Consider the following 25,655-nt stretch of genomic DNA (forward strand, 5'->3'; position numbering starts at 1 on the left):
CGCCTTTAAAACTGCGGAATTAAAAACAGCCGGAACGTTTAGATAGTACTGGCTTGTTTCTCTTCGGACTATTTACCAATGAGGGACCAGCCTTGTTTTGCTTGGTGGAATAGCGACACTGTAAATGAGTGTTGGAGCGATTGAAACAAGGTTATGTTTGTTTGTTTGTTTTTAACTTTTGTCAATAATGCTAGTAAAATATGGCCGACGAGGATCTCGCTAAGTTTAGAAAACGTTGGAGAGAAGAATTGAGAAACCAAAGAGAAGGACAGCGAGTTGTTTCTGCTACTTCTTCCTCCTGGGCTGCAGCCGATGGGTCGGACCAGGATCAAGTCAAGAGCAGCTACTTTGAAGACTCGAAAGCAAACTTCAACGATGCCGACGACACAGTGAAGAGTGACCGCGCCGAGGATGAAGGACGTGTTGGTGAGGTTCGAGGAAGGGGACACGGGAGAAACTCTGAGCAGCAGCCGGACTATGTGTCTATTGCTCACAGTCTGCTGGACGGCAGGACGAGTCCGCTGCTGGACCGAATCCAGGAGGAGAGAACCAGAAGGAAGAGGAAGGTATATCACAACATGAACAGCTTGCCGGAGAAGCAGCACCAGCAGCAGGAGGAGCCTCCTCACAGGAAGGACAAGACAACTGCAAAGCTGCTGGACCAACTCATCCTGGACCTGGTAGGATCGCGGTCAAGATGACGACGATGTATGAAACCGACTGGTTCAACTGGATAATTATAACGTCTGCTTCCAATATTTTGTCTCGCAGAATGAAGTCAATGACATTCCCTTCTTTGATATTGAGCTTCCCTACGAGTTGGCCCTGAAGATATTCCACTATCTCACTTGTGCCGAGTTGGGCCGATGTGCACAGGTGACCTGCTCACGTCACACAACTCAGACATGCGCTGTTGGGTCTTTGACATGAACACAGAATGCAGCTCCAAATGAAAGGCTCACTCAGTCAGATGTGTGTGTGTGTGTGTGTGTGTGTGTGTGTGTGTGTGTGTGTGTGTGTGTGTGTGTGTGTGTGTGTGATTTTATTTTAATTTAAATTCCTTTTGCTTGATGAAAAATCTCAGGTTGTTTTTTTATGCAGCAGAGAATGTGGACTACACTACGGAGACTTTAAAAGCATAAATTATTATTATTTATTTTTTTGCAAATTAGGTCAGGTAAATTACATTGTGCTTTATAATCCTGCCTCCTAGTGGCAGCCAGTAAATCAAATGGTGCAGGTCAGCTCATATATTCTGACTGCTGTTAATACTGTGGCAGGTGAGCCGGGCCTGGAGGGTCCTCGCAGAAGATGCGGTCCTGTGGTTCAGGATTTGCACCAGGGAGGGTTTTCACATGGACGCCGGTGTGTCCGACTCCCCCTGCTGGAAGAGCACGCTGAGAGACTGCAGGAAGGCGGCAAGGACCGTCTGCTCCAACTGGAAGGTGTGTGTGTGTCTGGGGGTGGGGGTTCAACCTGCTGCATGATGGGGGATTCTGAAGTGCTGCACTGTCAGTCTGTCTGCTGTGACTGGTGCAGACGTCAGTGTAGACCAGGCATGGGCAAACTATGGCCCGAGGGCCATATGTGGCCCGTTTTCAATCTGGCCCGCCAAACATGAAGCAATTATAGTAACACTAAGTAAGTCATAAAATAGCTCTATTTCATCCATTTTTTCAACATTTAAAGAGTTGTTTCAATAATGAGCTAAATACTTTGGGGCTTCAAACACACATTTTGTTGTAACTTTGCTTTGGTTCATGTTTTATACATATCCCATGATATATTTTTTTCCTCACTATGAGGTAGGTCACCAAAACACTCCATCCATCTGCTGCTGCTTCGGCCCCTTTGTTAAAAAATTTGACAAAGGGGCCGGACTGGTGTGGCCCACCAGTCAAAAGGTTTGCTCACCCCTTGTGTAGAGTGATGTTCGATCATTGACTTTGTTCTTTTAATGTGTTGCTTTTCTACACTGCCTGCCATAAAGGCAAATGAATTCTGATGGGACAGTGGCTTCTTCTCTTGTCATTGTGTCCAGAACCGAGTGGGCTCCATCAGCCAGCTGCAGTTTGAACTGGGGAAGGTACTGGTCGACGTCAGCTCCTGGGACAGATTTGTCTTGTCTGGGTGAGTTCCAAAGTTCATGCAGGTCACATGTGACACCCATGAGTGCTCACATTAGTTGTGGGTTGGTGCTTTGCATTCACCAGACCGGTTTTCTCTAGTCTTTCTTGTTTTAAAGGTCCAGTTTCATATTTAGTCCACTGTCAGGCAGCTAACTAGAAGCAAAACCCTTATGGCTCTATGTCTATTCTTATACAGTATATATGTACATAAGAACCGTTCTAAGGGTAGGAAAACAAAATTACTTTTATTGTGCTGTAGCTATACACTTTTATTAATGTGTTTATGGTAAGGGTGTCAAAGTTAACGCGTTATTAACGCGTTAACTCAACGCCGCTTTATCGTGCGATTAACGCACACGGTGCTTTTTGAACCTTTGGCCGCTCCGTAGATTGTGGAAATGGGAAATGAATTGACTCACTGCGCACAGTCACACGCTTGCAGCTGGCTTGTAAACACAACAAAAAAAGAAAAAGACACTGAGCGTAGATGAGCACCAGGAAGGACTAACATGGATAAGGCGTCAATTGTAAATGGAAAGTTCCACTTCAAAACCCTGCCAGATGGCAGTCTTGACAGGACAAAACTGATATGCATTTACTGTAACAAGCGCTTCCTTTCGGCGCCCACGTTAATCAATGTAGTAGTTCACACCAGACTCGAACAGGCGCGCGGCTCGCGCCATGCAGTTGTCGTTTCGGCGTCTGCTCTATTTTGTGCGCGAGCCGCGAGTGATCCTCGTCAATAGTACAGGAAGTCGCTAAAAAACAAACAAACAAGAAAATCCGGTGGATTTTCAAAATAAACTAATTTCAAAATAAAAACCGAATGACAAATTCGATCATATTTGTATGTTATATTTGTCAGTACATTGTATCAGAGTGCGAGAGAGAGTAAACAAATACACACACACACACACACACACAGAGGAAGACTTGATCAAAATACGTCTGTTTGATCCTAGAGATGCCGGTCAGTGATCATTATGAAAGAGGTCTTGTCTTGAGATGGACACCTTAGTGCGTGTTTCTCTTCACACACACACACACACACACACACACACACACACCTACGAAAGTGAGGAGCGGGCTGGCTATGGGGTGGAGGGGGACGATGATGAAAATGATTTATAAAAAAAGGAAAAAAAAGAAGCTCAAAGTGGGAGTGAAAAAAAGACTGCAGCTGAGCAGAAGCGCTTGTTCGCATCTGGTGTGAACCAGTTCGAGCCTCGCTCGAGAATTTCGTCGGCGCTCCGCTTCGTAGCGCTTCCGCTTCGCTTTGTTGGGCTTGAGTTTATAATTATTTTTTTCATCTTTTGTTTTGTTAGTAGTACTTGTCATTGCTCCAACACGAATAAACATGCTGCATTTGCAGAAAGCAAGTATTTGCCTACTCCCATGTTGATATGATTATTTAAAAAATGGAAAAATATCAGTTTACGGTAGATTTAGAGCAGATAAAAAAATATGCGATTAGTTTGCGATTAATCGTGAGTTAACTATGGAAAACCATGCGATTAATCAGATGATTTTTTTTTAATCGACTGACAGCCCTCGTTTATGGGCAGTATGTTAAGCTTTTACCAGTATAGAAATCGTAAATCAGCCCAAACTTTACACACTGGGCCTTTAACTGAATATTGGCCTTAAACTCTGATTTATCACAGATGCAGTAGAGTTGTGATTTACAAACCAAGTCATTTCAGGCTGATACGCTGTTAACATCAACGCAGTGTGGAATGTTGAGTGTTCTTTAGTTTGTACTTTTCAAAGTCATTGACAAATGGTTGACTCAAAGACACTGTCACTTCTCTGCTCAATTTAATCATGTCAACTGTAGTATTTATCAGTTCAGACCTTTACCAATGGCTGTATTCACGGAGGTAGCTGATGATGGACGAGTGCACACTGGTCGGGGATGTTGATAGATTGTAAAGGCCCACAGGGAGCCGTGTCTTCAGAGACGTGTGTGACTCGAGTCTCACTGGAGGAGTTGCAGTGTGTTTGCATCTTTCTAGCGTTGATGAGAATGTAAACAGACTCGTGAGCTCTGCTTCTTGTAAACTGCAAACAGATGTAAACATCAAACATCAACAAATTCAATTGCGTCAACAAATCTTATGAAAAGCCTGGTTAGAATTTGATTTGGTGGTTATAGTAGATTTATGCAAAATTCAGCTCAATTCGGTGCACAACAGAAATAATGTATGTCATGAAAATAGTGAGCAGATTCTTCTGATAATAATGGTAATGTAGCTTGTTTAAATGGTAACGGTTGTAATTGGCATGGAAAAAAAGCAACACAGAATTATATTAAGGAGGACATTCACAATATGGACTCCAACACGTTGTCTCCTCTTAGCTGTGTGTCGCTACACAGCAAGCTAATGAGGACCTGCAGGAGGCCGGTTTGTTTTGTCAGCTATTCTGTTCTACAAACAGCTGCTGTTCTGTGCACAAAGTTTCAACTCTCACTTAGCCAGAATTCAACCTCTGTGTCCGGCTGATGGCCAAGCCTGTGTGTGTTGCAGCCATTCCTTTCCGACCAAACTCCTGCGACACACACACACACACACACACACACACACACACACACACACACACACACACACACACACACACTCTCTCTCTCTCTCTCTCTGTTTCACCCTCTCTCTCTCTCTCTCTCTCTCTCTCTCACACACACACACACACACACACACACACACACACACACACGCATGCACACACACACCTCATTTGGGTGCACTCATGTTCACCCCCTGTTACACTCACTGTGACCACCAGAGTTGCTCAGGTGTGTGTGTGTGTGTGTGTGTGTGTGTGTATGTACGGTATGCGTGTCAGTGTAACGCTGCTCCCTCCAGACTGTTGAACCTCTGCAGATTTCACTGCTGAAATAGTGAGTGAGCCAGAATAGCAACAGCAGCAGCAGCCACTGCCGCCTCAGTGCTACAGTGAGACCAGTGACCTCAGGCTGCCTTTGTTGGCTGCACCGTTTTATTTTTTTTATTTTGTTTTACTTCATAATTTGTTCAACATTTTTTATTTTATTTTACTAATTTACACACTTGACCGTCAACATAATCACTCAATCAATCAATCAATCAATCAATCAATCAATCAGGGTGCAAGGTCAACAGTTGAGCTTGTTGCTGCACCAACGTTCATGAGCAAAACAAGTTGTGAGTAAAGTTTTCCCACCCCTGTGGAGCTGACAGCAGAGAAGGCTTGCAGACGTGGAAGATACACTGGAGTCTCGGGATGAATCAGGGTCTGACCTGGCTGGCAGGAATGTCACTAACCTGGGAGAGGGTCCGTGATCAATCAATCGGCACCCCTTTGTGACATGACGGTGCACGCTTTAGTGCCCGCTGAAAGGTTGAGCGAGCACTCTTCATGACGGAGGGAATTTTCATGTGTGGGGAGTTGACTGACAGGATAGAGACACAGCTGTAAACTAGATTTTGTTTTGTATTTTGCCCTTCAAGCAGCACAACTATAAGTATGTGTCAGCTAGACTCGAGCTGCTACTAATACAGCTGAACAGAGCAAAAGGTAAATTCTAAAATAAGCAAATCCGTTCTTTTTTTTATCTTTCATAAGTAGAACGAGGTCCGCGGTATTTCTATATTATCTATCAATCTATTGATCTTTCATCCCCAATTAACTGTTGTACATGAGAGAAATTGATCGTCAATCATTCTGAATTTGCTTGGCTCAAGTCATTATTCATTGGAGTTTTAAGTGAGTTAAGCACAGTTAAAGCAGCACTCTTTGGATTTTTTTTATTTATCTTTTGAATGAAGGTTTGGGTAATGAGATGCAATTTGCTAACTTTAACCTAGAACTCCGCTCACTGTGTCTTGAATATTTTAGACATCAAATGATTCGATATTTAAATGTTAGCTGCAGACCTCGTCGCCAGTGGCTACTATTAATAAACATGTCAAAGTGCAACATACACAGTGTTTGACGTGCACACTTTCAATTAAAAAAATATTTTCATTAGTTTGAGTTCATTTTTTTTAACTTTGAACCTTCGTCCTCTGCGAGTGTTGGGGGTGAACTTTGAGCATTGTTCCACCCAAACAACAGCCCTGAAATTCTCCAAAGATCACCTTGTGCCCAGATGGTTCAAAAAACAAGGCCACAGCAAGTCAGATGCAGTGTCTCAATTCAGGGTCTGCACCCTTCAGACCGAGTGTCCTCTGTCACCGCTGATCCCTGTCGTGTCTTTGCCAGTACATGCAGCTGACTTCCCAGGATCCTACGATGCTCTGCAGCAGCACACAAAGCATCATGGGATACACAAGTACCCGAAGGATAGTAGCGGTGCATCCTTGGAATCGGCTAAAACGAGGGCGTATTTCCGAGTACGCATTTTGAGCGTCCTAAGCACCCTCGGGAATTGTGCTATGACGCAACTTCCTTTCAAAATGCGTACTTCAAGGATGCAGACCATGAATTGAGACACAGCAAGTGTGTGGAAAGTGCAAGAGGGGAAGTGATTCAGCAATGAGAGGGTGACGTCAGGAGACTCTCAGCCCTCTTCTGCGTGTCTTCTCATGGTGAAATATATCCCTGACTCTGGCCTTGGTGCCCTGGGTGTGTGGTGTTGCCCTGCAGGTACACATCCGGTGACGTGAGGCTGTGGGACACGCTGCACTGGGACACCAGCGCCTCCTACCTGAAGACCAGCAGCAGCCTGGGGGCCTCCTTGGAGCCCAGACCCGCAGTCAGTCACGTCCAGGTCAACAGCACCGTGGCTGCAGCTGCCTTCCACCACGGTGAGGGAGTCCAGGGCTGGACCGCTGCTTCTGGATCAACTGCGGGGTTCTAGACCAGGGGTGGGCAAACTGGTGGGGCCACAATGGGTTCTGAAATTTGACAGAGGGGTTCCTGACCAGCAGCAGATGGATGGAGTGTTTTGGTGACCCACCTCATAGGACAAAAAAATATATCATGGGATATGTAAAAAAAAACATGTGCTTTATCAATTGAAAATGAAAAAAAAGCAAAGTTACAACCAAATCAGTGTCTTTGAAGCCCCGCGGTATTTAGCTCTTTATTGAAATGACTTTTAAAACACTGAAAAACTGGATGAAATACAGCTATTTTATGACTTACTTACTATTGATATAAAGTCTTCAAATTGGGCAGGCTGGATTGAAAAGGTTAACGGGCCGCATATGGCGGGCCATCTCGGGCCATAGTTTGACCATTCCTGTTCTAGATAAACTGCTGCTTCTGGATCTGAATGATCCGCTGAGTCAGGTTCTGGGTCAACCTCTGGCTCTGGTTCCAGTTGACCCTTCAGTTTTGGTTTTGAATGAACCTCTGGTTCTGGATCACCTGCTGATTCTGAATGAACCTCTGGTTCTGGATCGACTGCTGGTCCTGGTTCTAGTTCTGTCTCAACCGCTGGTTCTGGTTCTGGTTGACCCTCTGGTTCTGGTTGACCCTGATCTCCCCCTGCTGGCTGTAGGCAGTGTGGACGTGTGGAGCCTGGAGACGGGTGGAGAGCCCATCCTCCACTACCAGGTCCCGGCTGAGGTCCGGTCCTTGTCCCTGAGCCCCGACTTCCCCATCCTGGCCTCCGTCAGCCAGAACCAGGTCCGGTTGGACCAGGCAGACGACCGCGGATACTGGAGGACGCTTTGCCGCACCCAGATACACAACACTGTAGGTTTGATTGGGTTGTGTTATTATTGCCTTGTGTCACACATTTTCATTTTGTGAGGTTTGATCTGAATTTCATTTTTTGCCAAGAAGCTGTGACTGTGGGTTCCAGTTTATTTTGCATCCTCAACCATTCATTGCTAAACAAACAAAAATATCAACTTTTATTCTGAATAGATTCCTGGGAATTTAGAAAGGAAAGACACGATATTCACAATTTATGAATAGCTGGATTATTTTCTGCTATCTAAATGCGGAATTTAATAGTCAAATTTGACTTTCACTACACGTTTTCTTGTTGCTTTGTTTTCAAGACAGCAGTATTTTTGGATGCAGATTTTATGATGTGACTTGGGTCCTGACAGGTGGACGGCCTGGTGTTAGTGCCGGTTCTGGCCCAGCAGCGCCCCCTGGCTGCGCTGATGGCAGGCGACGCTGTGATCCTGTTGGACCACCAGGGGGCGTTGCAGACGCTGCACTCGGTCTACGGACATCCAGTCACATGCCTGGACGCCTCGCACGCCCTGCTGGCCTTTGGGGTGAAGCGCAGTGGCTGGACGGAGCACGATGGAGGAAACCAGGTGGGTCGGAGGTCAGAGGTCCCCCTGCTTCTCCAGCTACTCTCTCTTCCTCCTCTTCCTCTTCCTCCTGTCCCTCTTCCTCCTCCATGTCCTCTTCCTCCTGCTCCTTCTCCTCTTCTTCTTCCTCCTCCTCCTCCTCCACCTTGCCCTCCCCCCGCCTCCTCCTCTCCTTCCTCCCCTTCCTCCCCTTCCTCCTCCTCCCCTTTCTCCTCTACCTTGGATTGAAGCACAGTGGCTGGATGGATATTAGAGGTCTCCTCCTCCTCTTCTTGCTCCTCTTCTACTTCCTCCTTCTCCTCCTCCTCTACCCTCTCCCCCCCTCTTCTGTGTTGTCCTCCACCTCTATCTTCCCCCTCTATGTATGTATGTATGTATGTATGTATGTATGTATATACATATATTTATATATGTGTAGCTATACATAGTCTATATAGTATATATACTATGAATATACTGGAAAGGCTCAAAAACAAAAACTACTTATATTTCATATATATATATATATATACAAGTATATACTTTATGTATATATCAGTATATACCTTCCCAGTTTATTTACAATATACTACTATATGTCTTCTCAGTATATTCACAGTATAAACCAGTATATACCTTCCCAGTATTTTCACGGCATATACCAGTATATACCTTCCCGGGGGTATTTACAATGTATACCAGTGTATACCTTCCCTGTATATTTACAATATATACCTTTACATTATGTTTACAGAATACCAGTATGTACCTTCCCAGTATATTCACAGGATATACCAGTATATACCTTCCCAAACTATTTACAGTATATACCAGTATAGTGACATTATATGCAAGTATATACCTTCCCAGTATATTGACATTATATATAAGGATATACCTTCCCAGTCTATTGACAGTATATACACCTTCCCTGTATATTGACAGTATATACACCTTCCCTGTATATTGACAGTATATACCAGCATATACCATCCCAGCATAATCACAGTATATACCAGTTCACTGTACATGTGTGTCACATTGTGTTGTCAATTGTGGCGCTGCATGCCAGAGAAGAGCTTGTCGTTGCTCCGTCAAGATGCCGGACAAAGTCGTCATCGTCGTCCCAAAGCTGGTCATCAAAATTCTCAGAATGGAGGCGTGGCTTAAATTATCCAGAGGTGCATGATGGTGCAAAATGCGAAACATCATTTTCTATAACGAATGGAGCACAATTCCGTGAGTGGTCGGCTATGAGGTGTTTGTTTGGCACCAGGCCAGTATCACTTTAACTCACCCCTCCCACCGCATTAGGCTAATTTGTGTGTGTGTGTGTGTGTGTGTGTGTGTGTGTGTGTGTGTGTGTGTGTGTGTGTGTGTGTGTGTGTGTGTGTGTGTGTGTGTGCGCGTGCGTGCTCCCTCCAGACTGTTGAACCTCTGCAGGTTTTTACTGCTGAAATAGTGAGTGAGCCAGAATAGCAGCGGCACTGTCCCAGCAGCCTCAGTGGTCCATTGAGAGCAGTGATCCCAGGTTGCCTCTGGTAGCTGCTAATGATACTACTACTAATAGTAACACTAATCCTAGTGTTTCTCGGGACCTGCTGTCCCTTCACCGGCTCTCAACGCGGTAATGTGTCGCTTACAGAAAATATGCTTGGATCAGGAGACAACAATGCGGCAGGGATTTTTTTTTTTTTTTTTTTTTTAATGTAACCAGTATCACTTTAATTCACCGACCCCCCCCCCCCCCCACATTAGGCTAATTTGTTTCTTTAAGGGGTGTGCGTGCGTGCGTGGGCAAGCAGCACAGATTAACTAGAAGCGCTAAAGCGCCACACAGTGGATGGAGGTGATACAGCAGCACAACATTATTAATCTACAGTGTTTCAAGTTTTCAGGATCCAGTGAACCAGTTTATATGCAGTGAGTGTGCATGGAGTGAGTGTGAACAGCTCACGTTGAGAAAGTAGTGTAGTTGTTGCTGTTGGTAGTTTACTGTAAAAGAAAATCTGATTTTTATGAGGCTTTTGGAAAAAAACAACCAAAACAAAGTGGCTGCTATTTTGATAAATCATTTATAAACTTGTTGTTTCCACCAAACACCTACAACATCTTGTCATCAGAAATCCATAGAGTTCAGAGGCTGATGGACGGAGGAAGGACAGTTTATTCTGTTCTGAACTCACACAACGAACCCAGCACACACTTGGAGAGGCCACAGTTTTTACTCTTTAATCTGCTGCAAAAACCCAGAGGGTGAAGAACAGCAGCAGTGAAACAATCCCCCTCCTCCTCCTTCTCCTCCACTTCGTCCTCCTCCTCCTCCTCCTTATTCTCTTCCTCTGCTTCCTGCTCCTCTTCCTCCTCCTTCTCCCACTCCTCTTCCTGCTCCTTCTCCTACTCCTCTTCCTCCACCGCCTCCTCCTCCTCCTTTCCCTCCTCAACTTCTACTTCTATCAAGCTGTCCAGTGTGGTTTCAGATTCTTCCTGCACTGATTCCCAATTAAAGCTCCAGTGGACTCACAAAAGCTGCTGAGCATCCTAAAGGCTTCATCACCAGCAATTCTCTCTCCATTACACTTGTTCACTCGTTCTGCTCTCTCACTCTCTCTCCCTCGCTCCCCCACCCCTCTCTCTCTCACATCTTCCCACCCTCTCACTGTCTGCTTTTCAGCCCTCCCTCCCTCTAGTCTAATTTCCTTTATCGTCACTATCAGCATATCCCCACTAGCATGATGGGTTTATTAACATCCCCGCTAGTATGATGGGTTTATTAGCATCCCCACTAGCATGATGGGTTTATTAACATCCTGCTAACATGATGAGTTTATTAGCATCCCCACTAGTGTGATGAGTTTATTAACATCCCTGCTAGTATGATGGGTTTATTAGCATCCCCACTAGCATGATGAGTTTATTAGCATCCTGCTAGCATGATGAGTTTATTAGCATCCCCACTAGTATGGTGAGTTTATTAGCATCCTCATTAGCATAAGTTTACGAGGATCCCCATTAACTTGGAAAAACAGCTGCTCTTCCTGCTGCTCCTCAGTGTGCCTAGCTTTTAATTTCTGTTGTTTTATTTTCTATTGTATTATTCTACTGTTTCTGCGGTGTGGGTGGGTGGGTGGATGGATGTGTTTGGGAGGAGTGGATGGATTTTTATTATCTGTGCCATTCCTGTTGCATTTTATTGTTGTCTAGCACTTTGTGTTGCTTTTTCTTTTGTATGAAAAGTGCTTTATAAATAAAGTATGAAAGTTTGAAACGATGAACACTATCATCCATCACCGTCCAGACAGCCTGTGAACCCCATTAGAGGTTTTGTTGTTGTTGTTGTTGTTATTGTTTTTAATTTGGTGGCTCTCATAATATGCTGAATGATTGGTGTTTGGTTTATCGTGTCGCTGCAGATTCACGTCTACTGCTTGGAGACGGGCCGACCTGTGGTGACTGTCGGCAGCTCGCCGGGAGTTTTCAGCTGCGTCAACCTGAGAGACGCTCCTGCTCACCTGCTGGTGTGTGGAAACAAAGACAGGAGGTAATAATAATAATAACAATAACAATAACAATAACAATAATAATAATAATAACAACAATGATAATAACTGGCTGCTACACACCAGGATGAATCCAACACTCAAACAACACACGTGTATGAGAGTTGCAATTCAGAAATTCACAATTCTACCTTCATTTTTTCTTCATGTGTTTTTGGTGTTTTCTTTGGAACTTGTCATGGAAAACAAGGTGCTTTGAAAAATGTGATGATGTTCCTCTAGTGAGACACGACGAGGCTTTAAACTGTCAGACGACAGACGTGTGTGTGTGTTTCCGACGTGCGGCTGCAGTCAGCGACACGGCAGGGAGGAGGGGAAACGTGGCACAACTTGGCCTCCGACTGGCCCTGACAGGCCCATGTGGTGGCTCCTTCCCCAACATACTTTGCCATCAGGTCGAGGGAGGAAGGACTCATGATGGAGTCTTTTCTCTTTTCTCTCCCTTTGTGCACCTGCCTGCTAACGAGGGCGGCGGCGGCACAAGCTGGCAGCAAAAACAGAACACCCCTCGCACACACACCCACACACCCACACACACCCACACACCCACACACACACACACACACACACACACACACCAGCGTCTTCATTCAGCACAAAAACCCATCTGGTTGTGTTATTGTGTTATTTTTTGTATATATTGTATATATTTGTATATTTTCTCCCTTCCATTTTCTCAGCCAGGATTCTTCACCAATTAGTGATAAAATGTGTCTTGTAGTGCCAGAAAAAAGTACTCATTGTGCATTGTGCTGATTGAGGGTTCAAAAAACAACATCCCTGATGGAGGTTCTGCTCTTAAATACTTAGGCAAATATCCTGGACAGCTCAGCTGTGATGAAGGTGGAAGACTAATGGGAGCAAGCAGTAGCAGCAGCAGCAGCAGTAACAGCAGTAGTAGCAGCAGCAGCAGTAACAGCAGTAGCAGCAGCAATAGTAGTAGCAGTCGTCGCAGCAGCAGCAGCAGCAGCAGTGGTAGTAGCAGTCGCAGCAGCAGGAGTAGTAAGTAGCAGGGGCGGCAGCAGCAGCAGCAGCATCAGCAACAGCAGTAGCAGCAGCAGTAGTAGTAGCAGGAGTAGTAATTAGCAGCAGCAGCAGCAGCAACAACAACAACAGTAGTAGCAGCAGCAGCAGTAGTAGTAGTAGCAGCAGCAGCAGCAGTAGCAGCAGCAGGAGTAGTAAGTACCAGCAGCAGTAGCAGCAGCAACAGTAGCAGTAGCAGCAGCAGTAGTAGTAGCAGTCGCAGCAGCAACAGCAGTAGCAGCAGCAGGAGTAGTAAGTAGCAGCAGCAGCAGCAGCAGCAGGAGTAGTAAGCAGCAGCAGCATCAGCAGCAGTCGCAGCAGCAGCAGCAGCAGCTGGAGCAGCAGCAGGAGTAGGAAGCAGCAGCGGCAGCAGCAGCAACAACAGCAGCAGCAGCAGCAGCAGCAGCAGGAGTAGTAAGTAGCAGCAGCAACAGCAGCAGCAGCAGCAGCAGCAGTAGCAGCAGCAGCAGGAGTAGTAAGTAGCAGCAGCATCAGCAGCAGTCGCAGCAGCAGCAGGAGTAGGAAGTCGCAGCGGCAGCAGCAGCAACAACAGCAGCAGCAGCAGCAGGAGTAGTAAGTAGCAGCAGCAGCAGCAGCAGTAGCAGCAGCATCAGCAGCAGTCGCAGCAGCAGCAGCAGCAGCTGGAGCAGCAGCAGGAGTAGGAAGTAGCAGCGGCAGCAGCAGCAGCAGCAGCAGCGGTAGCAGCAGTGGTAGCAGCAGCAGCAGCAGCAGCAGCAGCAGTAGCAGCAGCAGCAGACAAGCGTCCTGGCACACTGACAGGGTTGGACGGAGCTGAGTCCCAAACACCCATGCATCCTGTTCTTTTGTCCAAATGGTGCCTCTGGTATCTAATGAAAGACCTTGAGGTCCAGGGGTCGGGGAGACCTGGAGACCAGGAGGTCCTGCGGCTCTCTTGGACAACGGCCACATGTGTGTGTGAACAGGAGACATGGCCAAATAGCAACTTAGGGATTACAGTGGAGCTGCTGTCACCTGTTGTAGAACCGCTTTCTCACATCATCCAACTCTGTGGCTCCACCACATCGGTCGCTGTGCTTTCAGTTGTGGTGAAACTGTGGGGAAGAAAAGCGCATGTTTGTGAAGTTTGCTCCTGACTTTGAGTTTGTGCAACGAGGCGTCGGGCAGGTTCGTGCAGGACGGTGTAAAATGAACATCAGTTAAACAGGCGAGAACGTACAAAACAAGGCGGCAGACACTCAACTCTTTGTGTGTGTGTGTGTGTGAAAACGAACGCTAGCTAAATCACACTACCACAGGGAAAATATATTTTCCTGCACGTGTTTTCGCATTTTGTAAGCTTTTACTTGAGTCACTGAGTCCTGAGTCACTGATTCCTGAGTCACTGATTCCTGAGTCACTGAGTCCAGAGTCACTGAGTCCTGAGTCACCGATTGCTGAGTCACTGAGTCCAGAGTCACTGAGTCCAGAGTCACTGAGTCCTGAGTCACTGATTGCTGAGTCACTGAGTCCAGAGTCACTGAGTCCAGAGTCACTGAGTCCTGAGTCACTGATTGCTGAGTCACTGAGTCCAGAGTCACTGAGTCACTGAGTCCTGAGTCACTGATTCCTGAGTCACTGAGTCCAGAGTCACTGAGTCACTGAGTCCTGAGTCACTGAGTCCTGTCAGGGCCTCAGCTCCACTTTGCTGCAGTTTTGCTTGGCTGCAGTGAAGAACGCTCCCTCAGATGTGGGAATAGGGTTCTTTTGTCTGCGAATGAAGGCGCTCTTTGTGCTCGTCGGAATCCTCAGCCGCCCCCATTACCAGGAAGTGAGATGTTTTCTGAGACACTGGCCTTCGTACTGACACTCAGCGCACCTCTTTGTTCGCGGTTGATTCCAGCATGGGACACTTTGTGCAAATTAAAGCTCCCATTCAGCCCAGAAACCAACAGTAAGCGGTCAGATTTATATTCCGTCTTGTAGTTCACGTTGTCTTTGTTTTTGTCTCCTTCTAAATACTTGAAATGTACTTACTTTTCAATCATTTTTGAACTTTTAATACTCAACAACTTCTAATGAATTCCTCCTGAATGAAGAATTTTAATCAATCGTGGAATCTGAGATGCACAGAAAGATCTAAAAACACGTATTGTCTCATTTGAAACTAAAGGAGGCTGTTCTAATCAAATCAAATCAGATCAAACTTTATTTATATATCTGCACACACAAGGTTCTACTGCACTGATACAGCCAAACGTGTTCCTGCAGGGTGACGACCTTTGACCTGCGGACCGGCTCCTGCGTGGCCTCCCTGTACGGCCACCAGCTGGGCGTCACGGCAGTGCAGGCTGATGAGTGGAAGGTGGTGAGCGGCGGAGGCGAGGGGCTGGTGTGCGTGTGGGAGACCAGGGTGAGAGCCAAGCTGTGGGAGATGCACAACAGGTGGGTTGAACTAGCAACAGGTTAGTGGAACTAAGATCAAGTGGGATGAGCTAGCAACAAGTGGGTTGAAGCAGCAACAGGTGAGTTTCTAGAGCATCCTCTGATGCACTACCTTGGACACATCATCAGTGTTGTTTCCTGGAGTCATTGGATTCGGGTCTCACAACAGACACCCTCGTCCAGATGACCCGGCCAAGGTTGATCAGACCCTGACCTGTGTCCAAGTGGCATTCTACTGCCCCCACTGCTCTCCCCTCCTCAGCCAGAGTCATCTGGATGTTTTCTCAGCTGCCTCGGCTCAGTCCCGCCTCATCGAGGCACCTTTCTGCCTCGTGGCCACTGCTCCTCTGGTTCCTTCTTCCTCGACTGAAGCTTGCACCTCCTCCTGCATCAGTCCCTGCCTTTCCCTCCCTCCCACTGGCAGACTTGTACTGGCTTGATGTGAGGCTCCTAAGACCATCTCTGCCTTGCACCACAGCACCGAGAATGGCCTTTTGCTTCAGTCGAGTTTCAGCTTGCTGGACAGCCTCTGCGGCCTTCCCTGTTCCCACCACTATTCCTGCTCCGGACAGTTTGGCCTTCTTGGATCTTGCTCTTGTTCTTGCTGTGGGTGTCACCGTGCCCATGCCACGATAAACTCCTCCCTGAATGAGCTCAAAAGGAGCTTCAGCTTGTTGGTGTTACCATACAATCCAATGCTATTCAAGCTGCATGGCAGACCCAGCATCTGCGAAGATACTGTAGCTGCTGACTCTTTGCTCGAATCCTTCAAACACAGTCATGGGAGTCTTATAGATGAGCAGAGGCCAGAGGATTCTTGGGAGGATTCCATGCTGGTATATCCAGGCCTTGAATGTTCCTGAGAGCCAAGACTTGCCAAGACACTGTTTAGTAGGGCAGCCGGCCCTCTAGGTCAACACTGGTTGCCTTGATGTAGCCTCTGTCATTCGGGCTGCAGTTGAAGACCTTACCAAGGCTCTTCACTGGCTTCTCAGTGACTGACGGGATCATTTGTTCTCCCAGCCTGAAGCGGAATCTGTCTGTAACCGTCCCCTTCTTGAGAACCATGTACCCGGACTCTGCGGGCTCCTCCAATCAGAGGTCAGTGGGCCAGATGAGACTCTGAACTTGATGTAGTCCCGGATGAGGTCTTTCACCTTCTGGGGTACATGGTGTTTCTTCAGTGTGATGTCCACCAGCATATGTGGTAGGGTTTCATAAGCATTGGTGAGAGAAAGCCACAGCACAGACACCCTCTCACTCCTGTATGTTCCAGGGACGCCCGGTATACCTCCCTTCTGCACCAAAGTGTCAATGTAGTTATTACTAACCAGGAAGTTGGAGAGTCTCTTGGCCACAACGTCAAAGAAGATTTTAGTCTCCACACTGAGCAAGGAGATTATCTGAAACTGGTCGATACTCTCAGACTCCCTCAACATACCTCCAAGGCTGGGCAAATTTCCCTCTCCTCCAGATCACCTTCTGGGCCTTCCAAAGCCGACACAGTAGCTGTACGCAGCTCTTGTACACCTTACACGGCAGCAGCCCCCAGCCTTTTTTGCACCACGGCCCGGTGAATGTGAGACACACTGTAAACAATGCATCTACGAGTTGTACATCTGTGCAATGAGCAATGTATTTGTTATGTCCATATCAAATAAATAAACACAAACGTAAACATAAACATGTAGGCCAGGCTTCTTCAGGTTGATGAAGGCTCTGGTGGTGGTGTCAGTGCATTGCATGGGCCTAGCGGTTGTTCTCTGCTGGGTTCACTGTACGTGGTCTTGAGGTGATTGTTGATAGTCTCCTTCGAGCAGGTGAGACGGCCAGACCTCTTCTGGCCAAAGAACTGCTTGGTCAACTTGAAGGGATTGGCCAGGAAAGATGCCCTTTTCCTGGCTGTCTCTTTCTGCCTCCTCCTGTGGAACTCTGCCCTTTGCAGAGTCAAGAGCTGTTTCCTCAGGATTGCTAAATTGAACAGGTGTGAGTTGAACTAGCAACAGGTGAGTCTGGCTAGCAACAGGTGAGTTGAACTAGCAGCAGTTGAATTGAACAACCAGGTCAGTTAAACAACAGGTGAGTTGAACTAGCAACAGGTGAGTCTGGCTAGCAACAGGTGAGTTGAACTAGCAGCAGTTGAACCGAACAAACAGGTTAGTTAAACAACAGGTGAGTTGAATTAGCAACAGGCGAGTGGAACCTGTAGGTTTCAACAAAGTCGTGACTGAAGCAAATTGAACTGTGGGAGGGTTTGAAGGTCCGGTGATGTCAGAACCAGTGTGAGATCAGTCAGTCAGTCTCAGTGTGCAGCTGCTCAGCAGCTCTTCTCTCCTCCTGCAGACATCCGGTCCGGCACGTCCACTTCCACCACAGCAGTCTGCTGACGGCCAACATCCCTGACGACAAGTCACCACGAGGGGCCTGCATCACTGACGACGACCTCACGGCTCACCGCAGGTCCACCAGCTGCTCCTCATCCTTCTCCTCCTCTTCATCCTCCTCATCCTCCTCCTTCTCCTTCTCCTCCTCTTCATCTTCCTCATCCTCCTCTCCCTCATCGTCCTCATCCTCCTCTCCCTCATCCTCCTCCTTCTCCTCCTCTTCATCCTCCTCATCCTCCTCTCCCTCATCGTCCTCCTCCTCCCCCTCCTCTTCCTCCTCGCCCTCCTTTTTTCCCTCCTCATCCTCCTCCAATTTCTCTTCCTCATCCTCCATCTCCTGCTCTTCCTTTTCCTCCTCTCACTCCTTCTCCTCCTCTTCGTCTTCCTCCACCTCCTTCTCTTCTTCCTCTTTCTGCTCCTCCTCTTCTTCTTCCTCCTTCTTGTCCTCTTTCTCCTCCTCCTTTTCCTCTTTATCCTACTCCTTCTCCTTCTCCCGCTCCGCCTCCTCCTCCTCCTCTTTCTCCTCTTCTCCCGCTCTGCCTTCTTCCTCATCCTCCTCTTCCTCCCCATGAAAACTTGTGTAAACCACTAATTTGTGTTTTGCCTCCAGAAGGATTTTTCAGTCAACAGCAACTTCATGACGTTTGTTTGTCACTGAAGCTTCAGACCTGCTGACTGTTCAGCAGTCTGGTGTCTCTTCAGACGGCTGTTGATGTTTGCGTTCAGCCGACAGCCGAGGGTTTACACTGGTGACCTCAGCCTGCTAACACTGCTAATGCTAATGCTAATGACATCTGCACAGACGGAATGGAATCAGTGGATTTTTATCTTCTTGTGATTTGACCTTTAACCTCATGGTCAAAAAGAAAGCAGCTGCTCACAGAAGTCACAACTTCAGGTTGTCCTCAAGCTGTGTGTCTCCAGATTGTGTCGGCAGGTGGTGTGTCAGGATATTGTTTTCCAGGTTGTGTGTCTCCAAGTTGTGTGTCTCTAGGTTTTGTCTGTAAGCTGTGTGTCTCCTAGTTGTGTGTCAGCAGGTTGCGTGTCTCCAAGTTGTTTGTCAGTTGGTTCTGTCTCTAGGTTGTGTGTCAGCATGTTGTGCATAATCCAGGTTGTGTGTCTCCAAGTTGTTTGTCTCCAGGTTGTGCGTCACCAGACTGATGATGTCGTACTTTAACTGAACGACTGCGTTCGCAGCTGATGGGAGTGTGTGTCGACGCCCCCTACAGGCACCGGGGTGTCATCTGCCACTACGACTTTTCGGAGGCCTCGGCGGTGCAGGACCACGTGCTGCCCGTCTGCCGGTCCGACTACATTGAGACATCGGGATACAATTACAACATCGGGCTGACGGTGCCGTACGACCGGCTGCCAGCGCAGTGACACTCAACCTACTGCTTGGGGCCCGCCAACCTTGAAGAAATTCTATTAATAGTGAGTAAGTAATAAAATAGCTGTATTTTGTCAATGTTTTTTCAGTGTTTTAAGAGTCATTTCAATAAAGAGCTCAATACTGGGGGGCTTCAAAGACACATTTTGTTGTAACTTTGCTGTTGTTCATTTTCAATTGCCATTAAAGCACATTTACCATATATATATTGTTTTCCATTAGGTGGCTCACCAAAACACTCCATCCACCTGCTCCTGCTCCGGCCCCTCTGTCACATTTTAGAACCCATTGTGGCCCACCAGTCAAAAGGTTCGCCCCCCCACCCCTCTACGTAGACGAACATGGATTATAAATAAATGAATCAAGCCTGTTGTAATTGTTCTGATAATTTATATCATGAATATTGCATATTGTGTTGTTATAACTGAATTCCTTTTTCATTTTAAATATTTGTTTTGTGTTTGAAGAAGCGCGACTGTACGACGTCACAGCAATAAAAGATTTTTAATTCTACCTCATTTCCCAAAAAATGGATTTCTCTACTCATCTCATTAGTTTGGTTTTAAATGGAGGGGGAAAAAAAACTCAACATCTGAAAATTTTAAAGCATATTTTTATTATTCATTCCATTAGTCAGTACTATGTTGTGCAAAATACGTGAATATTTAAAGTATTGAAACATTTGTGACTGTCAAACAGTGGAATTTTCCCCCTGTCAGAACCGCAGAGTTTGAATGGGTCAAATCTTCAAACTGTGCTGAACTCTGCGGAGGACCGAGTTTCATCCAGAGTGCAACATTTTGCATCAGTCACAAGTTGTGACCCAGAAAAACAACAACAACAACAACCTGATTTCAGCTCAATTCACCTGAATTGTGAGCCTTGATATTTGATTCTGGTTACGGAGACAATTCTGATGTTACAAAACAATAATTCAAGAGAGGTAGTATGTTAGTGAAAAACCTGATAAAATTTAAAAATAAAATTTAATTAAAATTCATTAAAAACCTTTTCATTTCCCGTATGGCTAAATCGACAATATTCCTTAAGTAGACTTAAAAAAAAAAAAAACATACAGAAAACAGTGTTAAACCTTTTTTTTTTTAAATGTGAAAATGACAATTTACATCTACAATTGTTTAATTTGCAAATCAAAAACATATTTTTTGGTTCTGTCAATGTCAGAAGACGGCAGGATTTCCTGCTTGAATAAAAAAAAAAGAAGAGTGGCAACAGAAAAACTTTACTGTTCCTCAGGAGGTGCTGCTGCTTTTACCGCAGCGCATGGTGGTGGTGTCCACATCCAGGAAGCGGATGTGCATTCTGGACTCCATCTCCAGCCCCTTCAGGATCTGTAGGCGCATCACAGTGAAAACTGAGTTGATTGGTCGATCTTACTTGGCCCAAAATTGCACAAAGCAGCCAAGTCTTATTTTCATCACAACAAACTCGTTCAAACCTGCTCGAAATGCTCAAACGTGATTCCTGCGTAGAACTCGTCCGGCGCCTGCAGAGGAGGAGGAGAGATACCTTTACCTTCTAGCAGAGGGTGCCAGCAAGTCTTTTTTTTAATTTTTATTTTTTTTAAACATCACTGTGCTGATAGTTTGCCATAGTTACCATGTTTGGTACGTTTATGCTCGCCACCTCCAGCATGGCGGCGTCTGTGATGGCCTTGGCTGCCTCCAGGCCCATGGCACCACTCTTGGACAGCAGCTCCTCCACCACCTTCACCCAGACACAACCTTCAGGTTAGCTTCATGTTAGCCTCCAAAGGCTTCATTTCAGCCTCCAAACAGCTTCATGTTAGCTTCCAAACGGCTTCATGTTAGCCTCCAAACGGCTTCATGTTAGCTTCCAAACAGCTTCATGTTAGCCTCCAAATGGCTTCATGTTAGCTTCCAAATGCCTTCATGTTAGCTTCCAAACAGCTTCATTTTAGCCTCCAAATACCACCATGCTATCTTCCAAACACCACCTTCATGTTAGCTTCCAAACAGGTTCATTTTAGCCTCCAAATACCACCATGCTAACTTCCAAACACCACCTTCATGTTAGCTTACAAACAGCTTCACGTTTGCCTCCAAACAGTTTCCAACCTCCAACCCCCACCAAAAAAAAACAAAAAAACCCCACAATATTTAGCCCCCTGTTTACTGCACACAATACCATTGGGTTGTAGCTTCCCACTAAAACCGATGCTTAATTGCACTCTTCTCGGACTGTGTTGTCGTCTCACCTTCCTGTACTCATCCAGCGTGATGGTGCCGTCATTGTCTGTGTCGTGCATGTTGAACAGGACTGTGGGGAGGAAGAATACGCAGAACAATTAGCTTTGGATTTCTGAACAACAGTCAGTTTCAGAAAAAAAGGACAAAAAAAACAAGCAATAAGTTGAGGTCTGACCCTCAAATCTAGAATAGAGGAAGTTGTGATTAGAGGAATGTTGATGTTGAGATTAAGAACCAGTAGAACAACTGGGCAGCATTCCTTATTTGGCCACAACTGCTGGTGCTGCTGCTACTAAAGAGCTCCTGGTCCTGATTTGCAGTGACATTTACAAGCTCCAGTTCCCCGACTGTGTGATGCGTTTAGGTGCTGTGTGACCATTCGTCTCCCTCAGGCACGAAAGAATCTCAGAGTCATATATATATACATATAAATATATATGTGTGTGTACATCAAATATATACTTCACACTCGGCTGCAAAGCCAACATGACAACATCATCTGCAAGACGCAATTATGTGGTTCTCAAACCGGACACCCTCAGGCCCCTGGCTTCGCCTAGAAATCCGGGCAAAGGGCAGCCCTGCCGGAGTCCAACTGGGAGCAAGTCTGACCTACTGCCGGCAATGTGAGCCAGACTCCTGCTCCGATCATACAGGGACCAAACTGGACCTAATACTCTTGGAGCACCCCCCACAAGATGCGTCAAGGGACACGGTCGAACGCCTTCTCCAAATCCACAAAGCACATGAAGACTGGTTGGGCGAACTCCCAAGAACCCTCGAGCACCCGATGGAGAGTGTGGAGCCCGCACCGTTCCTCCTGAATCCGAGGTTCAACTATCGGCCATATCCTCCTCTCCAGCACCCTGGAGTGGACTTTACCGGGGAGGCTGAGGAGTGTGATCCCCCTATAATTAGAGCACACCCTCCAGTCCCCCTTCTTTAAAAGAGGAACCACCACCCCAGCCTGCCAGTCCAGAGGCACCGTCCCCAACCGGCACGCGATGTTACAGAGACGTGTCAGCCACGACAGTCCCTGCACATCCAGAGACTTGAGGTACCCGGGGCGGATCTCATCCACTCCCAGCGACTTACCACTGAGGAGCTTTCTGACCACCTCGGTGACTTCAGCATGGGTAATGAACGAGTCCTCCCCCGAATCCCCCGCCTCTGCTTCCTCAGCTGAAAACGTGACGGCAGGATTGAGGAGATCCTCGAAGTATTCCTTCCACCGCCGGACAACATCCCCAGCCGAAGTCAACAGCTCCCCACCCGCACCATAAACAGTGTCGCTGGCAAAATAAAAGCAATTTTCTAAATAAAATACCACGATTGACAAATGCAATTGTATTTGTGTGCATTATATTTGTCAGTATCTAGTATCAGGGGCACGCAGTGAAATGGCCATTCTCACAAACAAGTAAAAAGGAATTGTTTTATTTGTAAAATGAATTATTTTTGTCCTCTCCAATTTTTCCTATGAGCGTAAGAAACACAATAAATATCTTGTTAAAGTGCATGTAGAGCAGGGTAAAAAAAAAAAAAAAGTTGCACTTAATTTGCGATTGATCACGAGTTAATTCTGGACACTAATGCAATTAATCACAATTAAAAATTTTAATCTATGTATATATGTATGTGTGTGTGTGTGGGTGTGTGTATGTATATATATATATATATGTTATTTTGCAGGACACAATTTAATTCAGTAATTTCACAATTGATTTACTACACATGATCAAAAGTGGGGCTACTGTTTTTATTTTTGTGGAATAAATTTGAGTGCTGAGGAGCAGATTTGGGTCGTGGCTTCACGATAAGGAAGAAAATGTGTGTGCTGAATGAGTGGAAGGTCCTGCAGTGCAGCTCAGTGTGGTTGAACCAGCTGACAGATGTTCAGACAGGAGGAGCTCATCTCCTCTTCAGCCCCTCGCTGGAGGAACATTCTGTGGCTGAGCTCAGCGTCTTGCTCAAAGACGACTGCTCGTTCTCTGAGATGACAGAATAAGAGCTCGCCCCCCCGCCCCCAGCGCAGATGGCACGAGGAAACTTACAGTGTAGCTTCTCCCTCCTCAGCGCCTCCTTCTCTTCCTCGCTGGTCTTCAGGGTCGGGGGACGGAAGTGGGACATGACCATGAGGAACTGCTGGAAGCTGACCTCCTCCAAGGAGCCCGTCTCACCCTCCTGCTGGTTCCTGATGCAACACAGCGCTTCGACTTTCTTAACATGTTCAACTGTGAACGCACGGATCGCTGGGATTGACGTTTGCTGAGAGTAAAATGTTTTTTGTTTTTTTTAAAGGCCCAGTGGACCACATTTACAGTGATCTGTTGGAGTATGGAACGAATGAGGTTTAAAAGCGTGACAGCAAAATATGTGTCTTTTAAATACAGCTATTTAATGACTTACTCTTATCATTTCTTCAAGTTCAGCGTGCCAGATGAAAAAGCTTAACGGGCTTCACGGACCACATATGACCGCTGGGCCATAGTTTGCCCATCCCTGTTTTAGTGACAGTTGGTAGCTACTAACTGTTTTAAAGCCGGTCCACTGTGAAGGAGACATGATTCTCCAGTGGTCCAGAACAGATCAGAATTTTACTATTTTACTGTTTTTTGTTTTAATTTGAACTCAGTCATGACACTTACAAGACATTCAGGTATTCATGTGTTTGCTATGTAGTTCACTTTCTTACCACTTTAAACTACTTCATCTTTACATGCTGGACCTTAAATACATTTTCCCAGGCAAATTTAATGAATAGAAATATTTTAAACTTTTTCTTAAACTGTGTATTATTTTTGAAAACAGACGTCACACAGACAGGCAGTTTGAGTCAACGCTGGCTCGTGACAACAGCAGCAGCAGCAGCAGCAGCGGCTTTAAATATAGCCGTGAAAACATCAGTTGTTGTCGCTGACAAATTGATGGGTGACGTCATCGCTGCCCTCAACTTTCTTTTTTTTTTTCCTGTTGGAATCTGCTGATTGTACAGATGACGTCTGGGTTCAACTCCAGAGATTATTACTGGTAGAAATAATTAATTAGCTATTTTGTTACTTCACTGATGTTTTTTTTTTTTTTTTTTACACACCAATAGTTTGTATAGTTTGTGTGTTAGTTATAATGAAGGGAATTTTAAATATATTCCACATAAATATCCTGCCATTGTGAAATTAGATAAGACACATAAGACATTCAGACAGAACCAAGCAGCACTCAAGAGTTAAAAGGGTACATTTTTTGTTAACTGGGGCAGGAGTGTACAGAAGCGCATTGCTGCCACACTAGGAAAAGAAACAGCGCTCAGTATCACCTTATTTATGATCATTCTTGTGTTAAAACGTTATTTTTGCGAAAACCTTCACGTTAAACATCGAACTATCACGTTATTTTGTGATCATTTTCACGGTGTAAGGTTAAACTATCACATTATTTTGTGAAAGTCTCACGTTTGGCAGGAAACTGTGACTTGTCAAGCTTTTGATGCACAGTGTCCACTTGTAATGGAGAATAAGGCAGTGGCTCTTTCAATATCTTTAGCCTGCTGGTATATTTATCACCGGTGCATACAAAAATATGTCATACAGACGCCCTGTTTACGTCTTCAAGCGGGGGGGATTCTGTTGCGCACTGGACATTGACATCACACCCTGTGTGTAATCTAGCATGCTACCTCACCATGGCCACTGTCGATATGTCTTCAAGTTTGTGTAGAACCCCATGCATTTCACAATCCTTCTCAAAGTTTGCATACTAATACTGTCATTGACGGTGCTCATTAAGTTCGGGATCTCACCAAACAAAGTGCAGTATAAATACTCACGACCTCCAGGCTGCAACTGCACCCACCGTTTGTCGAAGAAGGCATCGATGATCTGCTTCTTGATGGGGTTGTTAGCCAGTGCTGGGATGCTGTCCAAGTTCTCTTTACTGTACAGCAGGCAAATAGCATGAACACAGAGGAAGATCGAAAGCTTCAGTGATGACCCGTCGCTGCTTTAAACCTTTTTTTTGTTGGAGGTAACAACAATCTCAATGGGACAAAACTTCCATCTTCCTTTTTTCAAAAAGAGGAACTTGATTACCACTGCTGCGCATGGTGTGTGTGTGTGTGTGTGTATGCTCAATTACAAATTCATGTGTGTGCAAATAAAGTGTCAGCTCCCTCCGTCTGATGCACTGGCAGTTTGACAGACCCACATTGAGTCACTCTGTCCTGTGAGCAGGTTATGTGACTCTTTGTCCCCAGAAGCTGAAGTCTTTGAGACTTTTACCTGATTGTGTCCTCGCTGCCAC

At 46.0% G+C, this 25,655-nt stretch overlaps 2 protein-coding genes and 1 long non-coding RNA gene across 3 annotated transcripts in view; 1 reads left to right on the forward strand and 2 right to left on the reverse strand.

Moving 5' to 3' along the window:
- The first annotated feature begins 87 nt into the window (after positions 1-87).
- Positions 88-19,643, forward strand: fbxw8 (F-box and WD repeat domain containing 8). The gene is made up of 12 exons (XM_076026000.1): positions 88-680; positions 772-876; positions 1,281-1,445; positions 2,042-2,130; positions 6,756-6,916; positions 7,615-7,811; positions 8,174-8,389; positions 11,779-11,906; positions 15,178-15,351; positions 17,695-17,811; positions 18,965-19,169; positions 19,348-19,643. The coding sequence occupies exons 1-11, from the start codon at positions 201-203 to the stop codon at positions 19,116-19,118; spliced, it is 1,986 nt and encodes a 661-aa protein (XP_075882115.1). The 5' UTR covers positions 88-200; the 3' UTR covers positions 19,119-19,169; positions 19,348-19,643.
- A 239-nt stretch (positions 19,644-19,882) lies between these two features.
- The window catches only part of LOC142887996 (calcineurin B homologous protein 3-like), a 7,904-nt gene continuing 2,131 nt past the window's right edge, over positions 19,883-25,655 (reverse strand). The window contains exons 2-8 of the mRNA XM_076026003.1: positions 25,634-25,655; positions 25,209-25,289; positions 23,411-23,550; positions 21,365-21,426; positions 20,746-20,853; positions 20,585-20,632; positions 19,883-20,477 (exon numbers count right to left, since the gene is read on the reverse strand). The exon at positions 25,634-25,655 is cut by the window's right edge and continues 48 nt beyond it. Of these exons, the coding sequence (XP_075882118.1) occupies positions 20,379-20,477; positions 20,585-20,632; positions 20,746-20,853; positions 21,365-21,426; positions 23,411-23,550; positions 25,209-25,289; positions 25,634-25,655 (560 nt within the window). The 3' untranslated portion in view covers positions 19,883-20,378. The remainder of the gene's footprint in view (positions 20,478-20,584; positions 20,633-20,745; positions 20,854-21,364; positions 21,427-23,410; positions 23,551-25,208; positions 25,290-25,633) is intronic.
- LOC142887997 (uncharacterized) lies at positions 24,344-25,194 on the reverse strand. Its single transcript, XR_012926643.1, has 2 exons — positions 24,745-25,194; positions 24,344-24,672 (listed from the first exon to the last, which is right to left on the reverse strand). It is a non-coding gene; the product is annotated as an uncharacterized LOC142887997 (long non-coding RNA).

The sequence above is a fragment of the Nelusetta ayraudi genome, unplaced genomic scaffold (genome assembly GCF_046127955.1).
Source record: "Nelusetta ayraudi isolate G7.1 ecotype Tasmania unplaced genomic scaffold, CSIRO-AGI_Nayr_v1 ptg000018l, whole genome shotgun sequence".
Lineage (NCBI taxonomy): Eukaryota > Metazoa > Chordata > Actinopteri > Tetraodontiformes > Monacanthidae > Nelusetta > Nelusetta ayraudi.

Coding starts and splice junctions, on each gene's coding strand:
- fbxw8 (XM_076026000.1), top strand. CDS start 201: ATGGCCGACGAGGATCTCGCTAAGTTTAGAAAACGTTGGAGAGAAGAA. Junction 1,446..2,041: donor CCGTCTGCTCCAACTGGAAG/GTGTGTGTGTGT, acceptor CATTGTGTCCAG/AACCGAGTGGGCTCCATCAG. Junction 7,812..8,173: donor GCACCCAGATACACAACACT/GTAGGTTTGATT, acceptor GGGTCCTGACAG/GTGGACGGCCTGGTGTTAGT.